We start from the raw sequence: 13587 nt of genomic DNA, 5'->3' as shown, positions 1-13587 counted from the left end.
TTCAGACCCTTTACTCAGTACTTTGTTGAATCAACTTTGGCAGCGATTAAAGCCTTGAGTCTTCTTGGGTATGATGCTACAAGCTTGCACACCTGTATTTGGGGAGTTTCTCCCATTCTTCTCTGCATATCCTCTCAAGCTCTGTCAGGTTGCATGGGGAGCATCGCTGCACAGCAATTTTCAGGTCTCTCCAGAGATGTTCGATCGGGTTCAAATCTCTGGCTGGGCCACTCAAGGACATTGAGAGACTTGTCCCGAAGCCACACCTGCGTTGTCTTGGCTGTGTACTTAGGGTCGTTGTCCTGTTGGAAGGTGAACCTTCACCCCAGTCTGAGGTCCTGAGCGCTCTGGAGCAGATTTTCATCAAGGATCTCTCTGTACTTTGCTCCGTTCATCTTTCCCTCGATCCTGACTAGTCTCCCAGTCCCTGCTGCTGAAAAACATCCCCACAGCATGATGCTGCCACCACCATGCTTCACAGTAGGGATGGTGTCAGGTTTCTTTCCGATGTCACGCTTGGGATTCAGGCCAAATAGTTCAATCTTGGTTTCATCAGACCAGAGAATCTTGTTTCTCATGGTCTGAGAGTCCTTTAGGTGCCTTTTGGCAAACTCCAAGCGGGCTGTCATGTGCTTTTTACTGAGGAGGGGCTTCTGTCAGGCCACTCTACCATAAAGGCCTGATTGGTGGAGTGCTGCAGAGATTGTTGTCCTTCTGGAAGGTTCTCCTATCTGCACAGAGGAACTCTGGAGCTCTGTCAGAGTGACCATCGGGTTCTTGGTCACCTCATTGACCAAGGCCCTCCTCCCCCGATTGCTCAGTTTGGTAGTCGGCCAGCTCTAGGAAGAGTTGCTGGTTCCAAACTTCTTCCATTTAAGAATGATGGAGGTCAATGTGTTCTTGGGGACCTTCAATGATGCAGACATTTTTGTACCCTTCCCCAGATCTGTGCCTTGACACAATCCTGTCTTGGAGCTCTTCGGACAATTCCTTTCACCTCATGACTTGGTTTTTGCTCTGACATGCACTGTCAACTGTGGGAAATTATATAAACAGGTGTGTACCTTATGGTATGTTACATTTCGATTGGTATGTATAAATATGTGGATTTCCATCACCCATTTTGTGTTTATACGAATCACAATTCGTATTATATGTTACGAATTAGCAAAACGTAAAATATGTCACACATTTTTTAAACATACTATATGTTACAATTTGAAAAACGTATGATATGTTACAAATTCTTGCTAGGTGGCTAACTTTAGCTAGCTGGCTAACGTAAGCTAGGCTAGGGGTTAGGGTTAAGGTTAGGATTAAGTTTTGGAGTTAGGTTAAAAGGTTGAGGTTCGGGGAAGGGTTAGCTAAAAGGGTTAAGGTTAGGGTTAGCTATCCTCCTAAGTAGTTGCAAAGTAGCTAAAAAGTATTAAATACTGGAAAAGTTGCTAATTAGCTAAAATGCTAAAGTTGTCTGTGATAAGATTCTAACTTGCAACCTGTGGGTTGCTAGACGTTCGCACTATACGCCCACCCAACCACTCTGACCAACCATCCTGCTTTTGTTTTTTCTTAAGTAACCATATGTCTTATGTAACCATAGCAAACTTACATATCATACCAATAATTTGAGTATCCCAGGTTTACATTTACTATGTTATGTCTAGTCTGTGAGACCAGGCTGACTCTACTTGACCACTGCTCACTGGTGACAACCTGCACTCATGGAGTGGCCACTGAGCAATGCAACAAAAGGTTCCATGGTTACCATGCATAAACATGCACGAGTGGAACCCGCTGCGCTCCCTAACAGTTGACAGCCTTGAGAAGTCACCAAAATGCTGAAACCAAAACTGCTGTCTGTATTTCTCCATTTGAATGAAAAAAAGAAGAAACCTGCACACTGCTCTTGATAGTATCACTGCTCTTTAATAAGCTTTAGGTATCGGCGACAAAGTAAATATACATCTAAAACCATTTCATTTTACAAGATCTATAAGAGCATAAAAAATAAAAATGTATGATTTGGAGATAGATGAACAACTGGCGTGGATTAAAAAGAGAGATTTAGTGCAGACATATTTCTTCAAAATAGCAAGCAGAGTGTTCGGTCCCACTAAAACAAGGGACAGGGTTTTCATCGCGCCACGGGTGCCCAAACGACCCGTGTGCATGCTTAAGCCTGCAAGCCAAGTGCCGACAAAAAGTCAACATGGGTCAGTGGTGGCCATGGCATCAGGAGCAGGGGACAGAGACAGTGGTGGCCATGGCATTAGGAGCAGGGGACAGAGACAGTGGTGGCCATGGCATCAGGAGCAGGGGACAGAGACAGTGGTGGCCATGGCATCAGGAGCAGGGGACAGAGACAGTGGCGGCCATGGCATCAGGAGCAGGGGACAGAGACAGTGGTGGCCATGGCATCAGGAGCAGGGGACAGAGACAGTGGTGGCCATGGCATCAGGAGCAGGGGACAGAGACAGTGGTGGCCATGGCATCAGGAGCAGGGGACAGAGACAGTGGTGGCCATGGCATCAGGAGCAGGGGACAGAGACAGTGGTGGCCATGGCATCAGGAGCAGGGGACAGAGACAGTGGTGGCCATGGCATCAGGAGCAGGGGACAGAGACAGTGGTGCTACAACGACAGAGATGCCTTTTGATTTTAATGACGCCAAACACCAAGACTGGGTTAACCAAAGGAGGTCCATTGTCAAGAGTTCGATAGTCTATGAGATTTGTTTAAGTGAACAAGCCGACGGTGACCGACCTGGAGACGTTGGTTGAGGAGAGAAAGAAAAAGATTCAGAGAACTCCCTCACTTGTCCTGCGTTTTACTTTGACACCCTCTAAGGCTTATGAGGTAAATCATCAATGAGTAGTGCTACCATGGCTCTTAGAGCCCATTATATTAATTGTCTTAGTCACCTTTCTTTGTCTCTTCTCCAGGCCAGAACACTTGCCGGGCTGACCGGTCCTTCTCAACGGACTAATGTGCCTTGTGTGTGAGCAGTCCGGTCCACACAGTGCAAGGTAAACAGGTACCCCTGCACTCACAATCTCCGACCCTCTGAAGTGGCCAAAACGCTTGACAAACATGGCAAGGGATGCATCAGTCAGAATGACCCTCAAGCTGTGTTTGAGAAGGTAGTGATCTTATCAAAAATAACATGGCAATCATTATCTGCCTGATTGTAGGCCTATGTGTGTGTTTATTAACATCGATGCAACCCCATCAGCAGGGCATCCCTGTAGTGTCAGAGCGTCTGGATGACCTGATGTCCAGTCCAAGCAGAATGGAGGGGGGCAAAGTGACAGTGAAGGATTTGGCAGAGGGCATCAAGGCCTGGAGCCAGGTGAGGGAGAGGGAGGAGAGGGCCAGCTGAGGTCACAGGAGCCTGCCAGAGAGCGGAGAGCTAATACCCCTGGAGCTGGAGAAGGGGGGTAGCGGACATAGAGAGAGTGAGGGGAAGGGAGCAGTGGGCCCTGAGCCCCCCAGGTTAGTAAAGATGGAGACATGATCTTCTCAGCTCATCACCCAAACAGCATTGTGTAGCATTGTGTTAGGTTGTATGATGTGATTGAATGGCTACAAATGCAGTGCTAGAAAGACCTCCCATTGTCTACTCCCCCCTCCTCTCCTCTACTGTCCTATCCTCCACTCTCCTCTCCCCTCCCTCCCCTCCTCTCAGTGCCGAGGCCAATATGGAGCCGTGATTTCAAGCAGGGCTTGGGGAGGCAAGGTGCCAAACTCCTGTCCCTCCCCAGCCCTGAGATGTGTCTGGAGACTCCTCTGTCTCTGGAGGAGCAGCAGCAGCGCCACAACAGAATCAAGGTGAGGGCAGGACCCTTACAGTCAAATCCTACAGGCAGGATAACTCCTGTCCTGAGACAGTTGTCACTACAGAGCATCAAGGCTCTTAAGGCCACTCTCTCTTTCCATTGGCCCTATCATGACCTAACCTCAGACCTCTAACCTTGTCGGGCACTAGGGCATGCAGGATAAGGAGGTGCTGGCCATCGTGCAGACGGTGTGTATTGGGAACCCCACCCAGGACGCGCACTCCCACCCGTCCTCTCTGGGAGGAGACATGGCCAGAGTGGTGGACAGGTTCAGGAAACAGTGTCTGGGGGAGTACCTGGACTCACTGGACCAGTGTCACACAAAGCGGGTCACAGTCAACCAGGCCACACTGGAGAGAGGTGAGAGCCATAGGAAAACACACACACACACGTACATAAAATATACTCACACCCACAGTACACAAACACACAAGAAAACACCTTGAGGCAGGCATTAGGTAAAGCACACACACATACTCCTTTGCCTATACACACAAACAATTCCAGATGATGTTGACACCTTTTCTGTTCTAATCACATAACCTCATGTCACACAAGTACCCTTCATTACTGAGTAATATCACTTTAAAGCAACAGTAATTACACCTTAAAGCACCTTGATTGCACTTTAAAGCACCAGTAACATCACTTTAAAGCACCAGTAACAGCACTTTAAAACACCAGTAATCACACTTTAAAGCACCAGTAATCACACTTTAAAGCATCAGTGAAAACACTTTAAAGTACCAGTAATATCACTTTAAAGCAACAGTAATCACACTTTAAAGCAACAGTAATCACACCTTAAAGCGCCTTGATTGCACTTTAAAGCACTAGTAATAGCACTTTAAAGCAACAGTAATCACACCTTAAAGCACCTTGATTGCACTTTAATGCACTAGTAATAGAACTTTAAAGCAACAGTAATCACACTTTAAAGCAACAGTAATCACACCTTAAAGCACTAGTAATATCACTTTAAAGCACCAGTAATATCACTTTAAAGCAACAGTAATATCACTTTAAAGCACCAGTAATATCACTTTAAAGCAACAGTAACATCACTTTAAAGCACCAGTAATATCACTCTAAAGCACTAGTAGTATCACTTTAAAGCACCAGATATAATATTGTAATTGCAAAGGGTAGTTCAAATACTTTTTTGATGTTGGAATATGGAATATGGTTACTGGGCTATTATTTTGTATTATTTTGTATCACACTTTAAAGCACCAGTAATCACACTTTAAAGTACCAGCAATATCACTTTAAATCACCAGTAATCACACTATAAATCACCAGTAAAGACTACCACTGACTGACTAGCATTTTTGTCCTTTTCAACTTTTTGTTTCAAGTGTAAGGATAAGAATTGGATGTTAGTGATTGGTTCGTAATGACTGACGAGTTGATATGAACAGAGATCTGTATATAAAGACGAGATACTAATGTATCCGGCCTAACAATGGGAGTAGTTGTCCCAAAGGCGGGAAGACAGGCCACAAGTTTACATCCAAAATAAGCCCATTGTAACGCATTGGGTTTATTTCGGACAGATTTTGGCGAGAGTGAAAACTCTCACTTCGCCTCTTCCTCTCTGCTATAAACTGGCAGTGCCTTCTTTACGCGTGGTGGCTCCTTTAAGATAAACACAGTGTGAATGAATTTGAGCCGTGCTGCGCTGACGTAGGGGACTTTAGTGTAGACCCAGACGAGGGTACAGGAGAGGAGAATAACAGAGAGAATAAGGACTGTTATCCTGGTTTTATTTGGCCTATGGTTTTGCAGGAAATGTTCTTGGCATTTTGATCAACCAAACTGGACATTCGGTACAAATTTATTTGCCGGGGTACAATGACCTGTGTTCCATTTATTGAGATACAACATCATATTTTACATAATCAAAAGTAAACTATACCACAAATTAGAATGTCCTTCATAGTGATGTTCAAAATGCTTAATACAATACAATTTTATGCTATTTTTCTCGTAAAATAGTGATTATATTCCAACCGGGCAACGTTGTATTCATTCAAAGACTGAAAGAAAAAAATGGAGAAGTCTCGTGAACGCGCATCTCCAGTGTCACTGTCCCCAGGCTGACCACTTATAAACTCTGCTCCTATACTTTGCCCAAAGACAGCAGACACCCCATTCCACTTTCTGGCGGCTTTAGAGAGCCAATGGAAGCCTTAGAAAGTGTCACGTTACAGCACAGATGCTGTAATTTTGATAGAGATGCAACAGAAGGACAACAAATTGTCAGACAGGGCACTTCCTGCATGGAATCTTCTCAGGTTTTGGCCTGCCATATGAGTTATGTTATACTCACAGACACCATTCAAACAGTTTTAGAAACTTTAGAGTGTTTTCCATCCAAATCTACTAATTATATGCATATTCTAGTTTCTGGGCAGGAGTAGTAACCAGATTAAATCGGGTATGTTTTTTATCCGGCCGTGAAAATACTGCCCCCTATCCCAAAGAAGTTAACCTGGGCCACCATGGGAAAATGTGTTTTATTGAGTTTCTATTTCCCAAATTAACTCAAAGAATATCAGAATATCGATTTTACAACAGTCGCTAAATTAGTCAACCTCTAGTCTCATGTCTGAACGTCGCATAATCCGGGAATCTGCACGAACCCGGGCTACACCAAGGAGTTTACCACACCAATCTTAGTTGATTATTTATTTACTAGCAAGCTAAAATGATGATAAAAATACACATATACAAAACACAGTCTAGGCTATTGATTAGGACTTAGTATAACAGGCCAACACACTATGGCGCGTGTTACCCAAAATGAGGATTTAAAAGAGAGAGAAACAAAGAAAGTACACGAGAGAAATATACATTTGGGTTCATTTGTCAGCTATGCTTATTTAAACCTAGCCTTGCCCTGAACTGCCACTCTTATGGGTCAGAATATAATGATGTAATTACGTGTTGGAGATCTCAGAGGGGCGTCCCGCGTGGCTCGTTTAGGCTTCTCAAGGGCGCACTGCTCCGACGCAACTCTCTGATTGTCCTCACGATGTCAGTGTCCTTCTTGGCTTGGTGGTCTGATTTCTTCCCTTTTCTCTGTGGTGTTGTCTGAGGACAGACAGCTCTGTAGCTCAGAGCTCACAGCGCATGAATGAAATAGCGTAGATACCACGATTCGATGAAGAGTGGAGGCTAGGTGGTTCGGCTTGAATTCACCCGCTTAGACACAACTACTCATCCGTAGCTTGGATTGAAAAAGATTTCTTTGTCTTCAAACTTTGTGTTGCGTTTTGGGGTTTGTTGACCATTTAGACCTTTGCTGCAGCTTGGGGTCTCTTTTAGTCTACAGTTTATTCTTCAGTCACATGTTTTATTCCCTCGGGTCAGAAGTGGGCGTAACCGCCTTTAGGGCAGTTCTCTGGGCGTACCAAGTTAAGGGACAAGGCCTAGATTTTACTCAAATCCAATTTTAGACACTAACTTCACATTTCATCTTTACCAAAACATTCTCTTTGATTTTGATATTTTCCACACAACGTACAATGTATAAACATCAGGCATATACTGGGAAAACTCTTAAAGGTACAATGTTTTCATAATAACGTCATCTGTTAACCTTTAATAAAAAAACAAAAATGACATACATTTTCATATTCCATCTCTCGTCATGACCACCATTGTGGCTGATGGATCCATTGTTCCAAAGTCCCTTTATTGCATGTTTAATGTTCTGAGGCCAGTTCTCCATAGTGAGGACAAAGGGATTTCTCTGTGGCCTAAGACTATCATGGGCGTGAGGGGTCATAAAACCCCCCACATCTTCAGACCCCTAGATCTCTCCTCCTCTGTTGGGGGTTGAGAGAGACCCTGTAGGATTGTGGTCTCCTGTAACCTGACCTGATCAGGACAGTCATGACAGTGCCAATATTATTATATAGTAGCTATTCCTCTGTCACAACTTCTGCCGAAGTCGATGCCTCTCCTTGTTCGGGTGGTGCTCGGCGGTTGACGTCACCGGTCTTCTAGCCATCATTGATCCATTTTTCATTTTCCATTGGTTTTGTCTTGTCTTCCTACACACCTGGTTCCAATCCCATTCATTACATGTTGTATATTTAACCCTCTGTTTCCCCTCATGTCCTTGTCAGAGATTGTTATGCTCATGATATTATATTGGTGCGTGACGGGTTCGTGTACCCACGTTTATTTTATTATGTACTTTGGTTTTGGAGGTTTTGTTTTACGTTATTAAACATCTCCATTTATACCAAGTTTGATTCTCCTGCGCCTGACTTCCCTGCCACCTACACACACGGCATGACATCCTCGAAAGAAAGAAAACAATTGGGGATTAGTTAAAATATATAACTGAGTCTCAGAGAGAGGGAGGGGTTCAGTGACCCAGCGGCCGGACATTGGACAGGGAGGGGAAAAGTGACATATCCCCAGGACACCACTGCCTCTTCTCGCACTCTCTCTCTGTTCCCCTGGAGAGCACAGAGGGGGACTTGAACAGAAAGAGACACATCATGCAACATAATGGTAATGAGAAGGAGAAGCAGTCGGTGAACCAATCCGACCCTCAGCTCCAGGGGACGACTGGAGAGAGAGACCCACCCAAGTGGAACCATGTATTTTAGGTCTTGCTTTCTTTTCTTACCCACTGCTGTAAATGACAGGAAACATGATAATGTATTTGCGGTGGGGGAGAATAGTAATCAATTATTCACTATTCTTCCATCTCAGACTGTCTCCTCCTCCTCTCCTCCTCAGTCTCTTGCATCTTCCTTATTGGTTTGCTAGTACCAATGGAATCACGTCCTTTGTCTGATTTGCGTTGGAGTTGTATGAAGGACATACGCCCACCTTGGATATATTGCTAAAAACATATGATTGCCAGTCACATCCCAATAATTTACAGTACATATGTGGGCATCAGTGCACATGCTTGCAGTATACAGTGTCTGATGTGCAGAAGTTGACATTCGAGCAGGGAAGTTACTGTCACCTGAGTCTCCCCTACTTCCTCCAACAAACAAGACCAACAACAAACAAGACGAAGTTGCCTGTTTCTCTTTTAAAGAGGTCCACTTAAGCACTGATAACACCAATAGATCAGGGCAGATTTAACTGTCTCTCTGTGAACCGGTTTGGAGAGGAGCCACAGGCGGCAAAACAGTGCTGCCCTTTAAACTAACTAGATTACTCCTGCACATACAGATAGTGGATTAATCTGGGGAGAGACAGGGATGTGCTGTCTGGGACTGGGTCTTATGCAGAGGGTTTTTTGTTAATGCCTGTGTTCAATGTCATTTTGTATGGACAATGCCATGCTCTGTCTGGACTGATTCTATGTTCCATCTAGGAGGATTTACTCTGGTGAGGTCCTAAATCAGGGATGGGCAACAGGGACCACAGTGTGCAGACTTTTGTTTCAGCCATGCTCTGACATACCTGATTCAACTCATGAAGGCATTTAGTTCACATTACTATTAGTTAAACCTGGTGTGTTTGTACTGGGCTGGAACAAAAGCCTGCATATAATGCGACCAAAACTGTCCATCCCTGTCAAGTTCTGCCTTGGCATGCACTCTACGCTCTATCTATCCTTCTGGACACGGGGTTCTGTGGTCTGATTAAATGTTGAGTCTTTACTTCCGTTCTTTGAAGGTCAACCACTGAAATAGTGAGCAATTTGGAAACAGTTCTACGTTGTCAAGTTGTGTAAATTCAAAACCTGCAAAGTCAGTTAGTTAGCATGTCCACCAGCGACCAGGAATATTCTTAAACAACAACTGAAACCCCATGAGCCTGTTTTCATTGGAACAGTCTCAATCTCCAAAATAGTTACACATTATTTTTTTCCAGGTACACCAAAGATAGGTTGATGAAATGTGATGAGGAGGAGGATCAGTTATACTGGCACATGTGAATACATGCTTATGTTCTGTTCTGTCGGTGTTTGTGTTATGAACAATGTTTAGGCTGAGTATTAGGTTCCTCCTCTATAAACAGTTTAATCTCAACCTGCCCTCTCCTTCCTGTCCCACAGTGCACTAGTTCCTGTCATAGACAGAGGAGAGGCTAGTTTCTCTGACTGTGGTGTCTGGGGATATGGGATCCCTCCCAACCTCACATCCAATCCCTTTGCAAGGTTGTTATTACCGGTACATTTTGAATGCACTCATAAAATGCAGCATTCATTCTAAAAGTTCTGCAGGGAATCCTCCTGCAAAGCAAATAACATTTTTTTCAATCCCTTTGGTGCAATTTTAAGTATGTGGTACATATAAAAAATTATACGCACAAAAATCTAAACAGAATCTAAACCAAAAAATCTAAACAGATCATCAAATGGCTCATGTTTCAATATTCTAAGCACATTTTCAATTGACTGAGTACAACAAATACCTATGGGACCTATGATTTCTTAATCCGGCTCGGTATGTGCCACCATTTGGAATTATACTGTAGTGTACAATGCACTGCTGAAATGCCTGGGCTGTACTAGGCTCCCGAGTGGTGCAGCGGTCTGAGGCAATGCATCTCAGTGCTAGAGGCATCACTACAGACCCTGGTTTGATTCCAGGCTGTATCACAACCGGCCGTGATTGGGAGTCCCATCGGGCGGCGCACAATTGGCCCAGTGTAGTCCAGGTTAGGGTTTGGCCGGGGTAGGCCGTCATTGTAAATAAGAATTTGTTCTTAACTGACTTGCCTAGTTAAATAAAGGTTAAATAAAAAAAGAAATAATAATATATAACAATATATTCCACTCATTATCTGAATTTCTGTTATACACTGTAAGCCGATAGATTTCAAGCAGAGAGACAGGAGAGGCGATACTGTATCAGTTAACAAGTCACGTAGAAAAGGTGATATTTTTCAATGTTGCATGGGGCAGGAATGGCATGCAACTCGGTGCTCCTTTTTTTTTACAATAGCCAACTGCTTTAAAATACACCTATTTCTTATGATTTGTCCTACAAATCAAATTCTTATGATTTGTCCTACTTTGTACTCTATAAGGATAATGAAACTGTAAGAATGACATACTCTCAAAATGCCCACAAACTGTAATTGGATACACATTATAAAAATAATTGTGCTTGTCAAGTTACAGTATTATCAAATGATGTATGAAAAATTATATTTACCATCTACTATTCTTTCTATTCAGCACTTCAAAAAGAACAGTTTTGAAATGTATATATAACATTTTTTGCTATTGGATTAAATGGTAGTTAAAATGACTAAATGGTGAGTCTATCAATATCTGATGTATTGGTGACTAAACTAAATGTATTTTATGGAAAACTTAGATTTTGCATGAATGACTCAGGGATGAAAGATGTGTGAAACCCCAAGCAATGCAAAATCAAAGGTTCTGAACATGAAATGTTTTATGTTTAATTTGATATGCTTGTTGACCTATGACCATACCCTCTGTAGCCAAACAGCTGATCAACCAGCTGCTGAAGACAGACCCAAACGAGAGGATGACCATCAGGCAGTTCATGAACCACCCCTGGATCAATGTGAGGGTGCTACTTACTGCATGTCTGAGAACACTGTCTGAGTGCGGTTGATAATATGAGAGTCATTCACACTGTGTGTGTGTATGTGTGTATGTGTGTGGGGGGGGTTGTTGACATTAAAGCAGTCGATGGTGGTTCCTCCGACTCCTCTGCCCACATCCCGTGTTCTGACAGAGGACAGAAAACTGTGGGACGATATCAAGATGAGTTTAGAGAGCTGTCAAACACTGACACTCTGTGCTATGAAAAAACACTGCATATCAATGGCCCAGTTTAATCTAACACTAACAATAAGAAGCCACTAGATGGGGTTAAACAGTAGATTTGTAAGACCCATATTGCAACTATCTACAGTGCCTGTAGAAAATGATCATACCCCTTGACTTATTACAAATGTAATTAATGTTGTTGTGTTGCTGCCTGAATTCAAACTGGATTAAATATTTTTTTTTCTCACCCATCTACACACAGTACCCCATAATGACAAAGTGAAAACATGTTTTTAGGAAAATGTGGCAAATATTTTGAAAATGAAATACAGAAATATCTAATTGACATAAGTATTCACACATCTTTTCTATGACACTCCAAATTGAGCTCTGGTGCATTCAATTTCCTTTGATCACCCTTGAGATTTCACTACAACTTGATTGGAGTCCACCTGTGGCTAATTCAATTGTTTGGACATGATTTAGAAAGAAACACACCTGTCTATTAAGGTCCCGCAGTTGACACTGCATGTCAGAGTGGAAACGATATTATGAAGTCCGTGGAACTGTCCGTAGATCTCCGAGATTGTGATGAGGCATATATCTGCGGAAGGGTATAAAACATTTCTAGAGTGTTGAATGTTTCTGGTCTCCATCACTGGCAAATTGAAAAAGTATGGAACTACCCAGACTCTGCCTAGAGCCAGCTGTCTGACCAAACTGAGTAACCAGGCAAGAAGGACCTTGGTAAAGGAGGTGATCAAGAACCAAATGACCACTCTGACAGAACTACAGAAGCCCTTGACTGAGATGGGAGAACCTGCCAGAAGGACATCAGTCTCTAGAGCACTTCACCAGTCTGTGATTTATGGGAGAGTAGCCAGATGGAAGCAACTCCTGAGAAAAAGGAACATGACAGCACGCCTAGGGCATGGTGGTGGCAGCATCATGCTGTGGGGATGCTTTTCAGCGGCAGGGACTGAGAGAAAGGTAATGGCTATGGAACATTTAGAACAAACGACTGGGTCACGTCCATAGATACAGAAAAAAAAGACTTAACGATTGGCTCGAGTCTCTGGCAACCGAACCAATAGAACGAACAGCCTGCTTGGGTAGCAACCCAAGATTTGTTTCGGGACTATATGTTTGAATATGTTGGTAACTCGTTCTATAAAAGTGTTAATAACCTCGAAGCCAGTGTTTGGAGGACATATTGACACGGTATGCCAGCCCTTGACTTCGCTTCGTGCCTAACAGCACTCATGCTGCATCCTCCAAACACCGGCTTCGAGGGCATTATTTGTAACATTTTTTTATCATAATACAGATCGACAATTTACATTGTTACATCATACAAAACAGAACGCAGGTATTAACAAGAAAATACTAAAACATACAAAAAAAATCTCAATGAAATAATAAAAAAATAAACAATTCTAGTGCAATTGTAATCACTCTGAAAAAATCTTATGATTCAGGAAAATGATATTCTTGTTGTTATTCACTAGGGTTAATGTTTTAATAAGATAGTTAAATTCAATCAAAAATATGTGTAATTTTGGTATAGAATTTTGGAATTTTTGTTTGTGTATAAAGTATTTGGCAACAAAAATAAAAAATAATCACATTTCAATGGTCTTGTTATCATTGCAATAGTAACATATTATATCCTTCATGTAAAAAACATGGGTAGTGTTGCTTTGAGGGCATTATCACTTAAATAACGCCCTCTGAAATGACGTCACCGAACAGAATTCTCAAATGAGCGGTGCTTCGAAAATACCTGCTCATGGGCTTCAATCGTCTCGAGCACACAGATCTAAATATAACTGCGATAAAAGAATGAGACCCAGACTTCCTTAAACCTAAAATAAGTAAAGAAGTCATTTTGTGTGGATGCCCCCCAAAATTTTTTGACGTCAGATGCAGAAGAAAAATAGCTCTCTTCGCAGCCCTTCTCTTGTCGATACGGAGGATGCACGCTGTTTAAATAGCCAACATTTTATTTAGACGTGCC

The 13587-nt window shown here is 42.8% G+C and overlaps 1 protein-coding gene across 1 annotated transcript; it reads left to right on the top strand.

Annotated features, from left to right (window-relative positions):
- Window positions 1–163: 163 nt before the first annotated feature.
- On the top strand, window positions 164–13165 carry LOC145862623 (uncharacterized). The gene is made up of 5 exons (XM_082967482.1): window positions 164–3139; window positions 3232–3491; window positions 3685–3827; window positions 3985–4195; window positions 11276–13165. The coding sequence occupies exons 3-5, from the start codon at window positions 3768–3770 to the stop codon at window positions 11410–11412; spliced, it is 408 nt and encodes a 135-aa protein (XP_082823608.1). The 5' UTR covers window positions 164–3139; window positions 3232–3491; window positions 3685–3767; the 3' UTR covers window positions 11413–13165.
- The last annotated feature ends 422 nt before the right edge of the window (window positions 13166–13587 follow it).

This window comes from Salmo salar, chromosome 22 (assembly GCF_965601325.2).
Source record: "Salmo salar chromosome 22, fSalSal1, whole genome shotgun sequence".
Lineage (NCBI taxonomy): Eukaryota > Metazoa > Chordata > Actinopteri > Salmoniformes > Salmonidae > Salmo > Salmo salar.
This window is presented reverse-complemented; position numbering and strand designations above follow the sequence as displayed.